At 35.3% G+C, this 22485-nt stretch overlaps 3 protein-coding genes across 5 annotated transcripts; all 3 read right to left on the bottom strand.

Annotated features, from left to right (window-relative positions):
• Positions 1-2054: 2054 nt before the first annotated feature.
• Positions 2055-4122, bottom strand: LOC132281968 (COBRA-like protein 10). Its single transcript, XM_059783617.1, has 2 exons — positions 3567-4122; positions 2055-3472 (listed from the first exon to the last, which is right to left on the bottom strand). The coding sequence occupies exons 1-2, from the start codon at positions 4120-4122 to the stop codon at positions 2055-2057; spliced, it is 1974 nt and encodes a 657-aa protein (XP_059639600.1).
• A 906-nt stretch (positions 4123-5028) lies between these two features.
• On the bottom strand, positions 5029-8400 carry LOC132266945 (CRIB domain-containing protein RIC10-like). Of its 3 annotated transcripts, none has more exons than XM_059767975.1 (5): positions 7986-8400; positions 7606-7760; positions 7337-7434; positions 7093-7195; positions 5029-5542 (listed from the first exon to the last, which is right to left on the bottom strand). In XM_059767975.1, exons 2-5 carry the CDS (start codon positions 7661-7663, stop codon positions 5325-5327), a joined length of 477 nt encoding a protein of 158 aa, XP_059623958.1. In that variant the 5' UTR covers positions 7664-7760; positions 7986-8400; the 3' UTR covers positions 5029-5324. The 3 variants fall into 3 exon arrangements, with proteins under 3 accessions (XP_059623958.1, XP_059623969.1, XP_059623951.1); XM_059767986.1 differs by having other exon boundaries at positions 7606-7688; XM_059767968.1 differs by having other exon boundaries at positions 7606-7671.
• A 6787-nt stretch (positions 8401-15187) lies between these two features.
• On the bottom strand, positions 15188-16622 carry LOC132266936 (probable dolichyl-diphosphooligosaccharide--protein glycosyltransferase subunit 3B). The gene has a single exon (XM_059767957.1). It carries the CDS (start codon positions 16496-16498, stop codon positions 15449-15451), a length of 1050 nt encoding a protein of 349 aa, XP_059623940.1. The 5' UTR covers positions 16499-16622; the 3' UTR covers positions 15188-15448.
• Positions 16623-22485: the final 5863 nt, after the last annotated feature.

The following is a 22485-nucleotide window of genomic DNA, read 5'->3' as shown; positions in this document are numbered from 1 at the left end:
TCCCCGTGAATCCCACACAAAGAATGGATAAAAATGGACGGGGTCATACCATTGGGAAAACAATAATCTCAATCACAATAACAATCATAGTATAAATAACATCCAATCACAAATTTCCCACATGTACCATGAAGTGCAATGTCATGCCTATGCCACTCCTCGTTTTCGAAACAATTCCATTTCAACAATCAAACCGTTAGTGTAATCTGACCCAAGGCACCTCCAAGGCTTCACGAAATGAAGGTTGGTTAATTATCCACAACCACAAGGCACTTCCAAGGCGTCGCATCTGGCCTAGTTAACTCAACTACATTCCCTTCTAGACTACACCAATATCACGGACCACTAGACACCTCCTAGGCGTCCGGTTTTCGCAACAGTTTTAGAAAATATTTTCTCCAAAATAATTTCATTTGTTTTAAAAATATTTTTTTTCCCCTTTCACTTTCCTAATGAATGCATGAATGTTTATACTTCAATTTATCAACCCAACCATATAACTTTCACACATACTATACAAGGCAAATTTATAAACCACATGATGGAGCTCTCATTTAATATTAACTTTGCATAACTAGCATGTAAAATATAAATTCAATTTCATACAAACATGTAAGCATGCTAAATCACCTTAAAACAATTAACAAATAGTCACATACATTCCATGCTTATTATTTTAAACAAATCTTTGCAAGAATTAGCACTAATTAAACATGTTAGTCATCACTTTAAGCTAAAAACTCACAAAAATACAAGAATTTATGCATTAGAACACCCCTACTTCAAATTTGATGAAAACCTCCAATTTGAGAACTCTAGAATTTCAAAATCCCTAGAGTGCACCAAAATTGAAATTGCTGGTACTCATACGTAGATCTCACCGTGCTCTTCAATTTGCCGCAAAGGCACCCAAAAATTCAAAAAATGAAAGGAGGAATCAAAGCTTGAAATTGCAAAAGAAAAAAAAAAAAAAACGAAAAGAAAAGAGAAGCCACTGGACTGGAGAGAGAGAGAGAGAGAGAGAAGGCTATCTGGTTAAATGCCATTAAGCCTTTTTTTTTTTTTTTTTTGGTAAAGCCATTAGGCCTTTTTTGTTTTGTTTTTTTTTTTTTTTTTTTTTTTTTTTTTTCATGTTTAACATATTGGTGGGGCCCACTAATTAAAATAATTTCTTTTAACATTAAATATATATACATATATATCACAAACATTACAAGCCAGCTGAAAGCATTTTCCATTGGTGCCCTACCAATGACGCATAGTATTGAAGGAATGAAACTAGGAGAGGAGACAAGCCGTACAAAAGTGAGTGCCTTAAAAATCCATATGCTTGTTTGAGAATTTTTTTTATTAAGAGGTATGGTCATGGAGAACACAGAGACACTTGGGGACACCCCATGTAGATATTCTTTTCACTGTAGTGATCGACAAGAGAGATGGTAATAAATGAAGTGCTTGGTCTGAATTTCAAGAAGTAGGGTAATGAAATCAGCAAAATAAGTGTGCTCACTCAAACTAAAACATGAAGTTAGTGAGCTTCTAATCTATTATAGAAGTTCATATCCCAGGATATGAAAGAGAAGCAACTATCAAACATGACAAAGTTCTGCAGTACAAGAGCCATGTCACCCAAGAACTAGGAAAATAAAAGCAGAGATAAAAACAATGAAGATAAACGAATTTTGGTGCGATTGCTTAGCTGAAATAACCCCTTCACTCATATTCCACCAAGTCCACTTCTGTTTCTTAGACATATTTAAATCCCTTTTCAATAGCTTGTACAATATATTATAATTCCTTTCTTCCAAAACTTGTGCATTTTATGAGTCATTCGGGCTAAAAGGAGGACTTGAAGCCAATGACAATCAAGATAATGCAAAATCAGACCTAGGATCTTGGGAGTACTGCTATAACCTTTAACTAAGATCTGAGCTAAGAAAACAGCATACAAAGCTAGTTTTGTGTTGAATGAATCTTTCACCTGAGGCATATGTATATACATATATGCAGAAATTAAAGTAGCTAAAATATATAACCTGATCATTACATTACCATCAGTGCAGATGATTTGTCATCAGAAAAATGGTCACTAATGTGGAAAAAACTACTACTACTTGATTTACATTGCATTGATTTCCACCATTTCGTGTAGGAAACCGCGTAGGAAGAACGCACTCTTCTCCATTGAAATACACCCTCGAAGGAAATCCATCTCCTTTGGTTATAGTGATGCCAGGGTTATATTTCTTGGTGAATGAAATGATAGATTGTTGTTTACCAGGTACCTTGGGATCACTTGGGTTTGTTCCATTTTCCTCAGCTGTCAAAAAAGTCATACCGGGCAAGCCTTGGAAGAATATGGTGTAGTTGAGGTTTTGAAGCAATGTTCCATTAAAGGAGTAAACTTTTTCATAACCACGCGACAGTTTCTTCTTCAATTGAATTGCAAGAAACCAGTCCTCGAAATTGATCTCCTCCCAGTTGAATATAGTAATTCTTGCAGTCCATCCATTCCCATAGTTAGAGTTGACATGCCAGTTTATGCTAACCCCACAATTGTCACCACAAGGTAATGGATTAGGCACATGAAAATGTTTTATTTTCGCCCAATTTATAGCCTTGAGTGTTCTGTTTTCAAAGGGCACAAGAAGAGATTCTGGCGGGAGAAGCAAAGGTGGAGCAAACCGATTGCACTTTTTGAAGTCACCACAACCACAAGCGCATGTGTTGCAAGGTATAACAGAGTCATTATAGTAGGCAGAGAATGAAACACAGCACCTAGTCTCTCTGTTCTTTGGCCTAGTGATGTTGCATACTACTTGCCAGCTTGCGACAGCAATGCTGATGGCCTGCAGCCCACTAGGGTCAGGAAATTCTGTTGAGTCCACCCTTAATGGTGTTCCACATTTATAGTTCGGATTAAGTATGCCCACAATTTTCCATTTTTCAGGAGGATAAAGAGCTGTTTTATTCAAATCCGGTGGAAGCTTATAGACCTGCACTTGAAATATGGCCTTGGCTTTGGTTACATTCATGATGGTTGGCAATAGACTACCATTTCTGCAGCAGTATGGAATGTCCCCAACTTTATCATCTTTAGCTCTATCCGGAGGCAGGTCAACGATGACTGGATTCTTTTGGCAATTCATGACTTGAGAAAAATCAAGGTCTTTGTAGTATTCTCCGGCATCACCATAAATGCACCCGGAACCGTCTTTCAAATAAGTGTATGCTCCTCTCATTGTATATATAAACTCCCCTCTCATCCATTCCCAAGTTAAGTTCCAATGATCAAGACGCCCCAAAGGGTTATTGTTCTCCATGGTCACTTGAGCAAGATAGTTACTGTCATACGCTTGCATTATGTCGTAGGATATGGTAAGATCACCACTTTGGCGTGGATAATACTTGGTTTTTAGAACTTTGAGCTTAAATTTCGGATCCATCACACAACATGTATACATTGTACTCGCTGTGGAAGAAAAGAAGAGTTCAAAGAAATTAGAATGTGAAAGATCGAGGACTAAGAGGCAACATACACGGACTCATTTAATTTTAGAACTTACAATGGCGAGGAATGTGTGGTGCTGGGCACCTATATCCATCATTTACAAGCCGTATTGTCTTAGGCATTGGAATCCGAGGTGGCTTAACCCCAAAAAGAGTGCCAGTCAAGTCGATTTTCACCTGAATTTGGGCAAAATCTCCAGCAGTGTCAATGGACGTTTTCAAATCCGTCTTAGGTGAACCAGCAAGGTAAGCTCCTCTTCCTACATGAGCGGGGAGATCACCATGGTCTACTAGGACTGCGCCACTGGCAGAAACTAAGATCTCTCGGTGTTGAAATCCAATGAAAATCTTCCATGCCTTAAGTTCAGTGGTGCCTGCATTCAATACTGTTGCCAAGGACCTGAAGGCCCAGGCTTGCGCGCTCACATTCTTTAAGAAGGGATATTCTCTTTCTCGAGAAACAAACACATAAGATAAAAAAATCCCATTACAGTGATCTTGCGCAGGAGGTGGGGCGGCTGGTTTTTCCTCGTCATAGTCTTGGGCTTTACTCACAGGCATTGCAGCAAAAGGGATCAAGAAGAACATGGAGATTAGGATTTTCAGCGCCATTTTCAATATTTTTCTTTCTCATGAAATGATTGTGGACGATATCAGGATGAAATTAGAGAACAACACATGGTTATTTTTTTTATGGCCAAATGGTGTAATTGTTGAATTGTTTCAGAGTAATTGAAGCAGTGTAAGGTGGACACTCTGAGGGGCTGATTCTGAGAGGTGCGTAGAGGAAAACCCATATGATCTAAGTGAAGACCAAGTCAGGTGAAACCTCCTCCTCAATATTAGCGACAGAATTGGCGGGGGAAAACTACCAACCGTCATTCAATTTTGTAATTTCCTTACAACGTTAAATGGCTATAATACCCTTGTTTGAAGCTCTGAAATTGTCTTATTGTACACTTTTTGGTGGCTAAGAACCCATCTTCATGTGAAAATCCTTCTGCGTTGATACAATTGTCAATCCGATTTGATTCTAATCTCAGACTCGGATAAATCCTATCAAAATGCAGTATTTTTTCATTCCTTGTGACCCCAATTCCATTATGTCCTGGTCAGTGTTTCATGGTTTTAAAATTACACGTTTCATAATCGGACTAGGCCACCACACTGAAATTTTTTAAATAAAAAACAAACCCGAAGATTCGGGTTTGAAATTCGAGAAAAAATGACCATTTGGCAAAATGGAATAATTTGTCCAAAAAGACGATTATCTAACGATGATTCTGTTTATGTGAGATGTCAGGGAGGGAAAATGTAGGGAGTAAAAGACAGATATAGCTTCACTTGTATCATCAAATAGGAAACAGGATTCAAAACACTGTTTACCTTGACCGTATCAGTTTGTGGAACCTATAATAAACTGAATTTTCTGGCATTCTAGGTGGTGTTATGATGCTTTAAAGTAATAAATTGATTGTCATTCATAACCAGTGGGATGAGCAATCCATTGAGGCTATGTGCAAGAACAAATCATTTCAATCAACAACACAACTAAATGATGCATATTTTTACATGTTTGATAACTGTCATGAATCCCAAAAGGAAAAAAAGAATTGCATGTTCCCTACCCATTGTCACTTGAACAGGTTACAACTTTTGTCTCACTTAAATACCATGGCCTGTTCTTCTAAATTTACACATCATCTCTCAACTTCCTGCATCCTCATCGAACATCATGATCTTGATATGCGCATTGAAAATTCTTCTGCAATGCTCATTGAAGATTCTTCTATCCTGGCTCCAACTTTATAATCCTACACCACTTCTAAATTTGTATGTCGGGTGGTCTCAGCAAATTTAGCCTTCGATTTTGCTGATCGTGACGATCTTGACGTGGAAGAGGAAGACTTAGGGGAAGAATTACTTGACTTGGTCTTTTTCCGCTTCTGTTTCTTTGGAATATTGGGAAGATCTGTAGGTAGCATGTCTTTGGACGTCTCAAAAACTGGTTGTCGTTCCATTTGGTCGAAATCTGTTACAAGAGGTCATAGAAATAAGGAAAAACTTGAAATAAAACCGTAAGAAATGCTAAGAAGGTTATTTCTAAACAGTACAGTAAAACAGAATGAAATGCCCTACCAGAATTAAGTATACAAACTCCAGACATTGTCCATGTATGCAAATATCATATAATCAGTAAAAACTTTTTGGTATTGGTTAAAACATGTTTCAATAATAATTTAGGTGGAAAATACTAAATAGAGAATAGCATTATTGGTTGAATGAAAATTATCACAAATAGATGGAAAATGTCACAATAACAAATCAATGTGATGGAGAAGTCAATATTTCCAAGTATTTTCCCGACATTGATTTATATGGAAAACTTTCTCACTAGGATCAACAATGGCAATAATCAGACTGTTATGCAAGAACACGTTTGATTTTTCTTTTGAAGTATGAGAAATTCACACTCCATCTCGCCATAAGATTATACATGCTAACCAAGTCACAATAAAAGGAGAAAAAGGAGGATATATATAAGAATAGTAGAACAGAAAATTTTCACTTACACCTGTAAACTCACCACACTGGCAACGAACACAAGGTGTTCACAAAATCAAAATTCATTTCAATACATAATCAGCCACCACACTAGGACAGAACAATTGATACCATACATCCATTTATCAAAGAGCAAAACTTTTACCTTTAATAAGAAAGCAAAAGGAAAAAGAAAAAGAAAAAGAAAAAAATTAAATCAGTTCACTTTCTTATAATTTAGGAAATTTACTTTAGGCTTTAATTCAGCTACATCCACCTGTGCAATAGTATATATATGCAACTGTTCAATCATTTTGGTCATAGTTGTAGCCCAAAGAACTCGCTGAATACATTGTTTTCTCTGTCCATACTCTAATACCATGAACTAAACATCAGCTATTCGACACATTTTCGTCAAAAAAAAAAAGGTTTGTGATAAGTTTTTCAATAAAAGTTTACCATCATGCCATCAGAATTCAGAAAATAGGATCAAAAAACCCAAATGAAGTGTTGTATCTAGTTTATTAAATGTGCAATGGTTAATTCGAACAATCATGTTTCAATCAAAAAAATATGCCAGCTGTTTTGTCACAGTATGCAATGATGCTAATCTCAGACAAATATTTAAGTCCACTAATCCAAAAATTTTAATTGGTGTGGACCACTAAAAGACTGGTTCTTTCTAGCTCCATTCGTTGATGATTAGCTTTACAATAAGAGCATCCCGTGACAGAACAGCCGAACTCAGACTCATGGACGCAAAGAATATGAACTTTTTCTTGTATAACAAAGATGGCTCAAAAATAATGGACAAATCTGTCATGTTCTCCCCAACATTTCAACCCATGAAACACATGATCATGTCAACAGTAGATTATGTGCTCTCAAAGCTTCAAAATATCCTTAGCCATTTCTCAAATGACGTCCCCATCTTCGGTTAACATATGATTATTTACATTTAGGAGACATGGAGTTTAAACCCTATTATTCGAATTACACACAAACACACACCTATAGAAGAGAAGAGAAGCAATATACCCTGAGATGACCATGTGGAGAGAGCAGAACCGGGACCTCTTGTTTCGTTAACATTACCAATAGATGTTGTCGCGAAATCAGGGTCTGTCCTGAATTCATTCATCTACATTTTCCACCCAATAAACCATACAATACCATAGAGAATTATAATTAGGGAATAAAAAAAGTGATAAACACCAAATTATATGAGAGAATGAAATGAAGGAGAAAAGGTACCACAGATACATAAATGTGGAATACATACCCAACTGGGTGCACTACCAGAGTGGCCATCCCAGCCAATATGTGCAACATGCTTAACATCTGTTGGGTATCCAATTTCCATCTCACGCTCCTTCACAACTGCAAAAGATCACCCATTTCACCTTAAACCCAGAGCACCAATACCCATTGCAGCATACAGGAAAATAATCCCAAAATACATACTACTACATGATATATATATATATATATATATAGAGAGAGAGAGAGAGAGAGAGAGAGAGAGAGAGGGAGGGCAATTGAAGGCATTACCAAAGATTTGGGAGATGTATTTGAATCCTTTGCAGATCCCTTTGATTTTCATTGCCATGGTGGAAGCTGCAAATGCAATTCAACTGGGCTAGCTCTTATAAGGTATTGACACAATAAAGGAGGAAACAGTTAATATGAAGAGATGGTTTCTTTGCCTGTTAAAAGCAAAGAAACATAGATGGGCATTCATAATTGTTCACCTTTTTCATGGATGTTGGGAAAACAAAACATAAAAAGAGAGAGGAAAAAAATGAGTATTAAAGAAGGTGCATCACATGTGCCTTCAGGAACAGTTTGCCTTTGAAATGGGAATGGTATCAAAATATGGAATATGTAACCCATAATGTGTGTCTACAACCCAATAAATGAGAGAATATTACCTTTTCGGAGAGACGTTGAAGATAAACAAGGAGAAGCAACTTCTCCTTCAATTGGTAATGGCATTCCACAAAATTTCCCTCTTTTTTCTCAACTTTATTGATGTTTATACCTAAAAAAAGAAGACCAGAAGCCAAACAAGAATATGTGGGAAAGGGAGAGAAAATAAGAGAGAACAGATTCTGGGAGTGTTCAAGATCGGATGATGATAAGATAATAATGATTAATGATGTGAGAGATTGATTTGATTTGATTTGATTTGATTTTAAAGTTGTTGTTGTAGAGATGAGAAGAAGATGAGGAGAAAAGTGAAAAAAGAAAGAAGAATGGAAAAAAGGTGGACACCACGAAAATCTCCCAAACGAGTGAAGGGTGAGGGGATGATGGTTGTGATGGACAGAGAGCGAGAGAGGCAAATAAATTTACATTATAATAAATAAATAAATAAACAATTTATGTGAAAAAAAATGTTTCTGGGTGGAGCCAGAAGGGTATTGCGTGTTGGTGTATTGGTGAGGGAGTAATTCGCGGGTATTGTGTCCTTTTCTGTTTTTCGTATTAGACGGGTACTAAAAGTTGCAACTACTCTCTTAATATGCTAACAAAATATCAGACAGAAATAATAAATATATATATATATATAGAAAATTTTACATATATATAGAAAAGATCCTAGATATCCATTAAGGAGTATGTTGACTCCAATTTGGAAGGAGCTAAAAATTTTAAATTTCCTTACATAAATTATATTATAATTATTTTTTAAATTTATTAAAAATTATATTATAATTATTTTTTAATATAATTAAAAATTAATCAATAAAAAAATTTAATTTGGGAGTCAAAAATTTATATCCTAAAATAACTTTTTATTTTCTCTTTTTTCTCTCCTTTTCATTCACTTTTTTAATTAAATTTAATTAACTGTAAACAATTATTCGGCACCAAAGATTTATATCCTGACTTTTCTTTCTTTTTTTTCTTTTATCTATCTCTTCCTCTCTATCCTCCTCGTACTAATCTTAATATTAGTCCCAAATATTTATATTTTTATATAACTTTTTTTTTTTTCTCTCTCATTCGCATTTTTTACAACAATGCTAATTTTTTTCTTTTTTTTTTGGTAAATTATATTGTCACAGTAAATATTAAATATGTATTTAATGATTGTTTGGGAAAAGTAGTGAAACTTTTTATATTCTTTTTCTACCTTTAATCTTTTTTTATTATTTTATTTCTCATATACTTTCTATCGTCACGCATCAAGTCATCTCACTCCCCTCTCATTACAATTTTTATGGTTCTCTTTGTTTTTTTCTTTGTTTTTTTTCACTAGTTCTCTTTACTCATTACCCTCAATTTGAACTCATTTTTATTCTATTGAAGAATTTGTAAAGTATTTAATTGAGATTTTCTAAATCAGATTCTATTATTCTTTTTTTTTTTTAATTATTTTTTAGTTCTATTAACTTTTGTTATTATTAATTTGTGTGTCTTATATATATATATATTTCATATATTTGTATATTTTAACTAAACTTAAATACAAGAATCTAATTAGTAATTTTGCTTCTACAAAGTAAGAATAATGATTTTTAAATAAATATTATTTAATATTAATATATTATTAAATCCAAATTATTTGGAGTCACTCTTGATGCTTATCCGGCTAGACCTCTCAAAATTTTATCATTCATTAGTGGATTCAATTTCAAATAATCTACTCCTATAAATGCTTAAATCCACAATTAATGAGTGCAAAGTATGGACACACCATGCTGAAATATTGCAATGATTTGTCATGACCTTAACTATGTTTTCAAGGAAAATTTATCTCAATAGAAAATGATTTATTTAAAGAAAGGTATTTTTCAAATATGACAGAAATGGTCACTTGCCCTTAACTAATTTTTGGATTTGATGACTAATCATCTTTTTCTAACTTAAAGGTCATTATTGGTCATTATTAGATACTATTAAGAATTAATTTATCTTAAAATTTATTGGTAATATGAAGTATTTTTTAGTTTATAGCTCTGAAAATATAAAACTGTTTTCAAATAAAATAAAACTGAATTTTCAAAAAATAAAAAACAAAATTTGCTTCTGACTGCAATGTTCATGGACCAGTACCTATTCAAGAAAGTTTGTGGTACACCCTGTCCTTATCACTATTTATTTTCTTGCCATCCACATGAAGATCCTATCTTTAAATATTATTGATTTTTTGCAAATGGAAATTTTATAATCGAACTCATCTCTATATGTGCATATATTTCCATTCTTTGTTGCAAAGGTGTTGTCTTTTATTGTTTTTTATGGAAAAGTGTTATACTTTGCAAATTTTAATTTTTGATTTTATCTTGAATTAAAATATAGGAAAGATATTAATATAGGAAAGATAAAAAAAATAGCAAAACTTATGATTACATAATCCAAATCATAATATAACTTAATAACTTGAATTCATCTTCCTTTAGGAGACTCTTTTTATTAAATTTTTAAATAATTAAAACTAAAAGTTATAAATTTTTACCATTAATGAATGATCTCTTTCTGGTAATAAGAATCCTAATTTATATAATTCACTTAAAAATTTTATAATTGTATTTTGATTTTGTATTTTTTAATTACAATTTAATAGTGCTGTTGAAAATATAAGGAGTGGTTAAGAGAATATATATAAAAAATATATAATTGTATATATATATATATTGAAAAAAAATTACTAGAGGAAAACAAATTAAAGATAGAGAGAAAAAATATATTCGTTCTTTCCTTTTCCTTCAATTGACTATTTCAATATTCTGTTTGCTAAACAATATGTATTAAATTAGAAGAAATTAATATCTTTTTAGTTATCGCCGCATCAGAATTACGATCGAATCTCAAATTTTAATATAAGATGTCTAACACTGCTCTATTTTTATACTTATTAAATCTGAATCTGCATCCAAACTTTTGTAAGCTCTCCAACTTTTATCATAGTCCAAAATTCATATGTATTTTAATATTCATAACTACTTATATATATATATATATATGATGCCACATATTGATCTACTAAGATCACATTCATGTGATATCTTAGGCTTTGAGATCCCACCTAATTATTTTGGTATTTTCTATGATATGTTAGGAAAGAATTAGAGATGATTGGAGGCACGTTTGATGAAGTTGCTTATAACGACAACATTAGATCTTGCATTACTTGATATGGAATTTTAATGCTGGTCAATGTTAAATATTTAATCATTATCAGAGAAGAATGATTTCGTATTTAATCTTTAGTTTCTCTAGGAAAAATAATAATAATGGCAGCATAGGTGAAACATGTGATGTGACAGTTGAACAGAAAATTAATCACATTTAATTAAAGTCAATGCTACATCAGCTCACATTGTTATCAGATGCAATTCTTAAAAGAAAACTAAATTTCAGGGAGACATAAGAATTGACATAATATTTAAGAATTACACAAGACGAAAGTCTCATGTTTGACTCTCTTTATTTTGGCCACTTTTTTTTAGAAAAAATAAAAATTTATTGCTTCATTATTCTATGTGGTTATTTGTCCATCAAATATAATAAAATGGAATTCATTTTAAAATATAAGATAATTAACTATTTAAAAAATTATAATTTATTTTTTAAGTTTCATCTTAATATATCTTTGTTGGTTGCATTTCTCTAAGGCATAAATATTTAAGATTGCATTTAATGATCAAAACTAATGATTTATGTGACTCTGTAAACAAAAACAAAGAAAGAAATTTAAAGAAAAATTACAAAACATTGAAAAATTGAAAGATATTGTATTCTTTATTTTAGATTTTGTACCAATCAAATTCTTATATTTGAGTATCATGAAAGTTGTTCTGAAAACGAAAAAGAAGATATCCCCAAAGGCATAGCAGTGTTGGCAGTAACCCGAGAGATAAGTCCTTGAGGTCTTGCTTCCAACCGCACTCCTGACTTGAATAGTACATGTGTGTACACATGCTCTATAAATTAAAAATAAAAATAAAAATAAACGATGTATTTTATGGAAACAAACACGAGTAGTAATAATACTTATTTAAGTTTGAAATTTTATAATATCACGTCATATTTTTATCTCGGTCAATTTTAAGTCGAAGTATTAAAATTGTCAATAATATATATATATATATATATATATATATATATATATATTAATTATGTGTATTAATGTGTAATTATGTGCACCTGTCAGGTGCTCAATTGACGTATTAATTATGAGATTTATGACCTTAAAATTTGATTGTCAATCATTATTTTATAAATATACGAAATTTGGGTGGATCGTTAGGTTGCTTAGGTGATGTAATGTTGGGTATGATGTGCAATCACCCTCAAGAATTCAAAAATATTGGAACAACAATTCTCTAGGACCCAACCCAACCGTAAATTGTGTTGTTTAATGGGGCATTTGGGCCTTGGGCTGTTACGATGTAGGCTTCTCCATTCATGGGCTTTCTACCAACTACTAGCATTATTTGTAAAATTCAGTCAACAGAACAGCTGCATCATAGCCCTTAGTCACAGAGTAAGAGCACGAAAGCGCAAAATTCTAGAGGCAGCGAAGCTCCTCCTGATTAGAAAAATTATGTGATTTAGAGATAGCCTAGCAATATTGCAGCCACTATGAAACCAAGGCTACCTTGCGGATCGTCTAACCTGTCCAGCCCATCCAAGCGAGGCCTAATATGGTACACACACATCTACAGTGCCCACCCACAATCCCCATTACTGTATACATGGACAGGCCCATTTCCCCAAACAATCAACTACAGTAACTTCCATCTTTCGTCTCATTGGTTCAGTGGTTGGTATTGTTATCTACTAGCTCACTACACAAGTCAAGTCTCGTCTCCCGCCAGGTCGGAAAAGGAGGATGAGATGTGGACAGCCTTACCCGTATGTTTATGTTGAGATATGATAATAATACCAATTTGTTCATTAGGATTAGGAACTCTCAACGTTGCGGAGTACATAAAATAAAATTAAAAAAAGAAAAGAAAAAAGAAACACCTACAACAGTAACAAGTATTTAAAAAAAAAAAATTAAAAGTCCGAAAAATAATAATACAACTTCCTGAATCACATGCTTAGTTAATCTTAGTCTAGTATTAACTTGGAGGGTGTTGTGGAGGGCATGCTGGTGAAGTTGTCTTGGTTTGGTGGTGGAGATGGACGTATCACATATAGGAGACTATTCCGAGGTGAGTTGGATGACACGTGGTGTCAACAAAACTGTATATTGCAGTTGGTAAATGGTAATACATATCAGAAAGCTATAAAACCCAAAAGATTCAGTTGTAGGTTGTGATGAAATACATTGTGAGCACACACTGAACTGGCAAACTCAAGGAACCCCCATTGCACCCTGGCAGACTTAAAGACGCATCACAACAGATGCACCAGGGTACGAGTTTGGTGGGAGTCAAGTGAAGAAGAGTGACATGCTAGAGATCGTCCATGAGATAAGCCAACTTAAACATACAGTAGTAGATCACACCTGATCTATTTCTTAGTTGGAACTGTAATTATATGATATTGACCATAAAACACTAGATAAATTTTCTATGATGCAATAGATGTCTTAAGCCTGTACAAACAACCAAACATTCACATCCTCTTTTAATACTCTTCTTTCAAGCAAATTAGATTAAGATACAGTATGTAAGGAAGTTTAAGAAGCAATACTTTTATTTAGGTACAAGAGTGTGTTGACAATATTAAAAACGTTGAAATTTGAATAGGGAAAATAAAAAGTTTACACAAACTTCTAAGACAACAAAAATAAATGGTAATATGTACCTTTCATTGGCAAGAATCTAATTCAATTATGTTTTTGACAAGAAAACTGGGGGAAATTCAACCAGAATATACAGGGATAAAGTGATGCATCTTTGCATACACTCCCTTCTTTTATTACCTGTCGTGAATTATTTGCTTAATATCAATTTCCAGAAACAAAACCTGAAAAAAGGAAAAATAATTGAGGAATGCTACTAAGTCAATCACAACATCACCACGCTCAAAATAGGTAGGACAGCCTGGTCTGGAAGGGGTAGAATGCTGGTGCTTGAGGGACATGCTAAAAAAAGAACATGAGCATGAAAACTCACAACAGCGGCGATGGAATACTGGAATCATATACCTTTCCTAGGAAATTTTCCTAGTGAGCAACTATTTTCCTAGTGAGCAACTATTCTAATTAGGACACAAATGAACAAAGTTGAGCCGAACTTTGGGCTGTTGGGCTCAAGCTTGGTGACGATAGATCAGTGTTCACAATTGACACAGGCTCAAGGAAGCTTGGCTTGGATCAGCACTGTGACCAAGCTTTAGTTTTAGCTTCGCTCAAACTCATTTGCATATTGATCTCAAAAAGATGAAAAGGAACTCTTCATCTATAAACGATAACATCATTAGTTTCCGGTGTATGTCAAATTCTATTAGATCAAGTCTACAGGTTAGAGCAATAATGAAAGGTACAGATAAGATCTCCAACTTACAATACAGCAATAATGAAAGGTACGGATAAGATCTCTAACTTACAATGCATAAGTACCAATGACCAAGCCAAGCTCAGCCTTTCTCACGTTTAGCTTGTTTAATGAATGAGCTCAAGGATAGTTCACTTAACCAATAAAAAACTATTAATGAGCCATTTAGAGGTCAACTAACCTGTTCGTGTATAGGTCGTTCATTTGAAAACATATTTTGGGCTTGAATCTGACAATTACATGACCAACAATCCTTTCACCTACTGCAATGCTATTTGTGAATGATGATCATTTGTCATAGAACTATAGAAGACACTATAATTCACTAAAGGAAACTTTCAAATAATTAGCAATGCAACTCAGCTAAATGTCAAGTTCCCAATGCTCTTTTTAGTTTTAGCCATCTTCTCATTTTGTTTAATGAAAACAATACGACACAACATGTCAATGTCACAACTGCAGGTGTTCACTAATCCTCTATAATCGTTTGCCGATGTAATCCTCCTTGTTCAACTTATTAATCTTGTATAAAAGATTAGATTTTTGCTCATGCAGAGCAAGGGGATAATTAAAATACGTCTATGATAGATTGAGACAACAATCACAATATACTTTAGAACAAGTCACAATAATAAGAACAAAGAAGAGCAATCACAACATCAAACCAAAGATGAGACACAACCACATAGCATAGCATTTGATTGCCATTCAAAAATTAAACTGCAGATAAATGTCTGGAGCAAAGAGCAAACATTCATCAAAGTACTACACAAGCTGAAATTATTCTGTCACCTATTTTGTATCAGTAATTCGCACTTTGAGAAGCTCAAGCCTCCATGGCATTACACCAAGTCACAATTAATTTAACTAGTACAGAACACTTACCTATAACTAGAGCCGAGTAGACGAATTCAACTGCATCCTCTTTGATATCAATTCCAACTCGAAGGCCAGTACGCATGAATCCCATAACCAGTCTTCCAATTATCCAAGAACACAACTTTCTTGACTGCCCAAAACGAAACCAACAGGGCAATCATCATAACTACCCTCTGCACTGTCTTGTTCTTCACCTTCACCAGCAAATGTGTCATCAACGCCAACAACAACCCCACAATTGTATACAAAAAACCGACCGTAAATCCCTCCGCTCCAAGCTGCATCCCAGATCCCTGATAAAAGAATATCAGCTTCGACGGATCATTACGGTCAGTCAAAAACATGGGCATCTTCCTAATTATATTATGCATAGCCCCCGAAACGCTGAAAAAGTAGACGAAAACCCCACCGGCCAGCCAAATCTTAGAATCATGCAAAAGGGTCTCTCCGGCAAGTACTTTTTTCGCCACAAAAGGCGACCAAATCAACAGTGCCGCGATCATAAACATAATCTGTTTCTTGGAAACAATTGGGGGACGATGAATGGGGCCGATGGTGAGCTTGGTTTTGGATTCGATGAATTCGGACATGGACTCGGCAAGGCGAGAGAAGTCTCCGGCGTCCATCTGAAGCGAATCATCCTTGAGGTTGCGGGCATCGGGGCCGACGAGGCGGATGTGAGGAAGGGCGTTAACGCCAAACTGTGCGAAGGTGGCTTGGGACTCTTTGAACTCGACGTCACAGAAGAAGAGTTTGGATTCAGATGGGGTGTCTTTGTTGTTGGAGATGAAGGAGGAGGCGAGGAGGGCGAATTCGGAACGGAGTTCCTTGAGGCGGAGCTCGTTCTTGTCGTGAAGTTGGACGGCGTCGAAGAAGATGACGAGAGAGAAAGAGCGGGAGAGCTTGGAGGAGGTGACGAAGCGGCTGAGGAGTTGGTCGTTGAGGTGGATGATCCCCGATTCGGATTGGGATTGGAGGTTGAGTAGCTCGGCGACTCGGTCCGAGTCGGACTCGGAAGTGACGGTGTTGAAGAGAGTGGTGAGAGTTATGAGGAGGAAGATGAGATGGGTCAAAGACGATCTTGCAGTTGCAGAGATCGTCATTTTTGTTCGTCTGTTTCTAGGGTTTGTGGCTGGAATTTGGGATCGACCAGTGCCAAGGGTCTTCTTGATCTAGGGAGACGAGGACTTCTGAGTCTTTGAGATTTACATGCGGTTGAGGATTGTAAAGTTCGTTCAGTTAAAGGAAAAAAAGGGTAAACTACAATGACCTCCCGAGGTTTGGCTTAATTGCAATTGAACATAGAGGTTTGTAATTTTTTTTGCAAAGACCCCTAGTGTCAGACTTTATATTGAATTTACTTATCTACCCTTATTAGTATATTATTAAAAATTATCATAATATCTAGAAATAGTAAATGACCCTTTTGCCCACTAAATTTACCCAATAAATTTTTCTTTTTTATCACTGTTCCTCTTTTTTCTCCATCACCACCAACCATCACCAGTAACATCCACACTACCACTTTCGACCTATAGAATCATATATGTATGGATTTATACGTATACACACACACACATATACACAATGAAGCCTTTGGTAAAGCACATGTCATTTTTCACGTTATTGAAATTCTCACTATGGGAATTAGCAACTATTTGATGGTTTAAACTTAAAATACCGTGAATAAGAAAGAAATCTATGACAAATAAAGAAAATCCAGTTGAAAAACAAAGACATTATTATTGAAAATATCAAAATAAAGAAGACCCAAAAGAAAATTTTGTTGAGGAGAACATCGAAAAACTAAAATGAAAACAAATGAGTGTTCACTATGCTTTGCAAATGTTCATATGAGTGCTCATTGTACTCTGCAAATGTTCAACAATTTTTTTTTAGCGAGATGGAGAATGTAGAATGAGTTAAAGAAATAATGTAACGTTTCGTTATTTTTTCTTTTTTTTAAATTTCAAGTATTTTTCAGTTTTTTTGAATTTACTTATTTATCGACTCATTTTGCGTGCTGGACACCATGGGTTGTGTCGTGTGAATCCCGAGAGTTGGTTAGGGCATTTATATGAGTTTAGAACTCTTAGAAATGTATTTTGGGTCATTTAGGTATTTTTTGGATTTTTTTGACCGGGAGGTCTCGAGTGGGTCCCGTATCCAGATTTTTCGTGCGTGGGCATTCTTTTTGGGTTCATATGCATTTCATTGTTATTACTTGATGTATATTTATATGGGTATGTTCTTAGATGTGTAATTGTAGCATATATATAATGAATGAGGCAAAAAAGATATTTTTGAAACAAGTAGAACCCATGGTTTACTAAGCATATACAAATACCACATTTTCCTTTCTTTTGGTCATTCCTTCCTCTTGTTTTTTTGCCAACCTCCTTCTCTCTCTCTAAATTTCATACATTTAAGTCAAGATTTCTTCATTTCTAGTTGGATTTGATCTTTGCCATTTAAGGCAAAGTTGTAGAGTTAGACGAGAGCTACAAAATGATCGAAGCAGATTTTCAATTGGGTGATTTTGGTGAATTTTGAAATTTGGGGAAATTGGGGCTTTTACTTCAAATCAAGGTAGAGTTGTTTAATTGTCATATTTCTTGAGTTTGGTAGTTGATTGAATGTTTTTTCCCATCTTTAATATGTAAATTTGATGTCTAATTGTGTGATTTGATTCCAGGGTTTGGTTTATGTTTGAGCTTTGTCAAATTGATGTGTTCCATGGGGTTATATGTTAATCTTGAGTATAAATTTTAAAGAAAATGTTATTAACTTTCTATGTGATGGATTAGATATTTTTCCTTATATAGTTGTTGTGATGTTTTTTACTACTCATATGCTAAATGATGTTTTAATATTTGAAGCATGCTATAAATGTGAATTAATCTTGTTGTGACCATAGAATTGTCTATTGTATTATGGAAGCATAATGAGTAGTGATTAATTGAAATGAAAACATTTCTATATGCATGGCACAATGGTATTAATGAGCATAAGAGTTGTGTAGGTGAGAGACTTGTGTGTGGATATGTGAGGGTGTGGATGTGGTGTGTACACATGTGAGGGTATGTATATGGTGTGTGGTTGCATTGGGCATTTCATGCATTGCGTTGCATGTAGATGATGATGATGATTATTTAAGGATGGAAGTGTTGTATGTGAATCCCTTGCATAATCCCTTTCTTTCCTTCATATTCATTGTATGCAAGACATGTGATTACTTACATTGTTTGAAGAGATGCCACTTAGGCAATCTCTACTAGGTTTTGTGTTCACTCCTCTACATTTTTCAGGTCATAGGAAAGAGTTGGTGGATGTTGATCTTTCACAAGTATAGATGGAACTAAAAAGGGTTTCCAATTGCCATTTTGTGTTAGGATGTATAACTTATAGTGTAACGACCCGAACCTGTGGGTCCGAACCGTTAACCGGGTCCTTACCCAAACCCAAGGTCAACTAAGTCATACCATCCATTTCATGTGTCCATAACTGTCAGACGAGTCAATCCATTGTCCAAAATGCTCTAAGACACAACCTTACAAGGAGAAAGAGTCAAATGTGCAAGTCAGTGAGGAAGGGTCGGCCAGCTAATAGCCCTCGGTCGGTCGGTCTGACCTGCATGGTCGTTCGTTCTGAAGGAAATGTTCGGCCCTCGGCACTTCCGAAGGAAAGGTTCGGCCTTCCGCCGTTCTGAAGACAAGGTTTGGCCTTCGACCATTCTGAAGACTAGGTTCGGCTAATGGTAAGGTTCAGCCGGCTGAAACAAGACCTCTCACCATGGAACTCTCTGGAAGGTCCTCGGATGGTTATGTCGGTCAGCTATTTCTCCTTGTTAGCCGGCCAACAGGCCCTGGATAGCTGCTATATGCAACCTGATAGTCCAGAACCCTGGACTCTTAGGGAGCCGAACCTAATAAACAACTTGTTGTGCAACCGAACCCAACTCACGTCAATAAAACGTGACATATATAATTGAAAGGCATTTACAATTGATCAAAAAAATAACTCCATTACCCATTCATCATAAAAAAAATTACATAGTCCCATTTTATACAATTTCCAAAGAATTAAAATACAATAAAGATGAGGCCTCCATGGCCAAAATTACATAACTTTAATACAATTAAAATGAAATGTATTCCTATCTAGATCAATGCCCTCGGATGCATATCATTCATCGGCTCACCTCCGAATTTCTGAAAAATTGTTAATGATAATAAGGTGAGCTCAACAGCTCGGTAGAAAAAGCCTAAAATACATTCCTAAAAATCCCGTGAGCCACCACCAAAGAAGAGGAGATCACGAAATGGGGTGATGGGAATACAAGCCATAGCATTATACATGAATCTCACAATTCAGCAAACCATTTCATCACTAATCATGTAGATCAAGAATAAATCATGCTTCACAATTAATTACTTAACAGAACTATACATGCTCACACCAACAAGATTTAAATGTAAGGAACACATAGGAAACTCACTAAAACCATAGGAATTCGTAATTAAGACTTCCCCTACCTCAAGATAGCAAACCGAACAAGGCCTCAGCAAGCCCTAGCTCCAAGCCCCAAACTCAAATCCCACCAAAAGCTTGTAATACTAGTACCAAAACGTAGCCCTTGCAATGATCTACAGTTTGCTAATTCCGGCTTAACTAAATCTTCTTCTAGCATGAAGAAATTCTAGAGAGAAGGAAGAGGGTAATATAGTGAGAGAAAGAAAATAGAGAGAGGAAGAACGTGTCTGCCGAGAATGAAGGGAAAGAAAAGAATGGGTTAAAATCAAGCAACCCCTTTGGTCTCTAGAACTTTCTAAGTTGGTCCATGAGACCAAAATGACAAAAATACCCTCTAAACTCCTTTATAACCTCAGCAATACCATAAAATATCACCCTCCATTAAACACCACTAATACAACATACATACATGTATATAAACACACACACATACATGTGAAATGCTGATGATGCCCCTCACTTAAGATAAGAAAACCAGGAGAACTTCCCTAATCCGGAAATCATCCCGAGTTCTGAATTTTTTTTTCTGAAAATGATACCATCGCTTCTAATTGACTTAAAATGATTAATAACACACTTCTAAAACCCTCAGCTTAAGAAAATGACCAAAACGCCCTTCGGGCCCGCGTGGCACGCCAAATGAAGAAAGGATTAAAATAATTCAGAAAAATTAAATAAATTCCCGAAATTATAAAATAGGGAAAATCGGTAACATTACAATTTCTCCAATTTTAAAAGATTTAGTCCCGAAATCAACCCACCTCACAAGTGAAAGACAAAAGGATACAAAACCATAGTACGTCTCCGTGTACCCCACGCAACACGTTATACCTCAAAATCCCAACACGAAGAATCCAATGTCCCATGTCACTCGCAACCCTATGCTTGTGACCCAACACAACCTGACCGAACAGTAACCACAGCCACACGTAATCTCATCCCCCTTAACATAAACTGGCATAAGGGCTCACCCTATGCCGAACAAAATTTTCTACTGCCACATACATGCACACAAGGCACAAGCCCCCAACCAACTCTGTGACTCCTTTGAATCCTGACCTCTGAGAACTAATAGGATTGCCATCCTTCTAACCATAGCATATCATTAGTTGATACTAAATCCACAAACAACGACTTCAGTCAACCCTCACGACAACACGCATCACAAAAAGAATCCTTCAATCTAAGTCACCACGACACTCAACCATCTACTTCCGCATGTAAGATCAAAAGAAACACTCAACCCTGGTCAAAACCAACCCGATTCATAAAATTGCACTAACGTTATCCACACGAGACATTCCACTAGAAAGCTGTTGGATCCCATACACAGTAGGTCCAACCAGCAGCGCCTCACACAGTTCGCGCTAAACGTCTTAAAGCCCACAAAATAGTGGTTACAAAACCACTCAACGAGCCAACATACTAGCTCAATCACTATCCCAAAATACCCTTAAAACCATCTCTGGCAACTACTGCCTTCAATAACTATATCATAGCTGAACACCCACAACTGAAATTAAGAGAACCATCCGACCTATCAAATGTACCATCAGGTACCCGGAAAAATAACCCATCAGTATAGCTCAAGGATCAACTGATCCAACAACTGAAACTCCTTGGATACGTAGTCCCATACCGAGTACACTACCATCCAATACAAGTCACTTGAACACATACAAAGAATACCATCAACGCCAAGTGAGACTCACTCTAAAATGGGATCGTACTACTATACGTACGCAAAGCATAACATCGTACTCCAACTGTCACTAAGCATACTAAAGTCAATGATCATTAACCTTTGACCCGACATTGTGTTAAGGAAAGACTGACTTAGAGAAATGGTTGGCCAGGCCATTCCCATCGTCCATCCGACCTCAACACCAACGTCGTTCTTGTCCTCAGATCCAATCCTCGAGTACACCTACACACCACCTCCACGTCTAAGTCTAGACACACGGTCCAACCATCCTCAACATATGTAATACCCCTAATTTAACAAGGATAATTCTAGAATTTATTTAATTATTTAAATTGTGCTTTATTGATTTAGTTGTGAATTTGTTGATTTCATTATGAATTATTTAAATGATTTGTTTTTGTTTGATTATTTTTATTTAATTGTTTATTTAATTGGGTTTTAATTATTGGATGTAATTGTTTTCTTTAAATAGAATTAATTATTTTTCTTGAAATGGAATTAATTGTTAAATGATTTAATTTAGTATAAATGGTTTTTCTATAAATAGAGTTTTATGTTAGTAGGATTAATTAAGGGTTTTGGTTTTAGAAGTTACGTATGTAGCCGACATAATTAAGCATTAATTAGGTTTCATATGGGCCGACTAAGAATTTTGTTTAGGGTTTAAATTAAACTAGGGTTTTGTGTAAACTTATAAACCTATAAATATATCTGTATAAGGCTGTCAAGGGTTTAGAACCCTAACCACGTTATGGAGACAGAAGAAACAGAGAGGAGGAAAACCAAAGGGGCGCGGGGAAAACTTAGAAGGAAGACGTTGAGATTTCTGAACTGAGTCTCACAGGCAAGTTT

Source organism: Cornus florida, unplaced genomic scaffold (assembly GCF_030987335.1).
Source record: "Cornus florida cultivar Cherokee Brave unplaced genomic scaffold, ASM3098733v1 CherokeeBrave_3.0.0_Hap2_Chr01, whole genome shotgun sequence".
Classification (NCBI taxonomy): Eukaryota; Viridiplantae; Streptophyta; class Magnoliopsida; order Cornales; family Cornaceae; genus Cornus; species Cornus florida.
The sequence above is the reverse complement of the archived record's forward strand: the minus strand, read 5'-3'. Positions and strand labels throughout refer to the sequence as shown.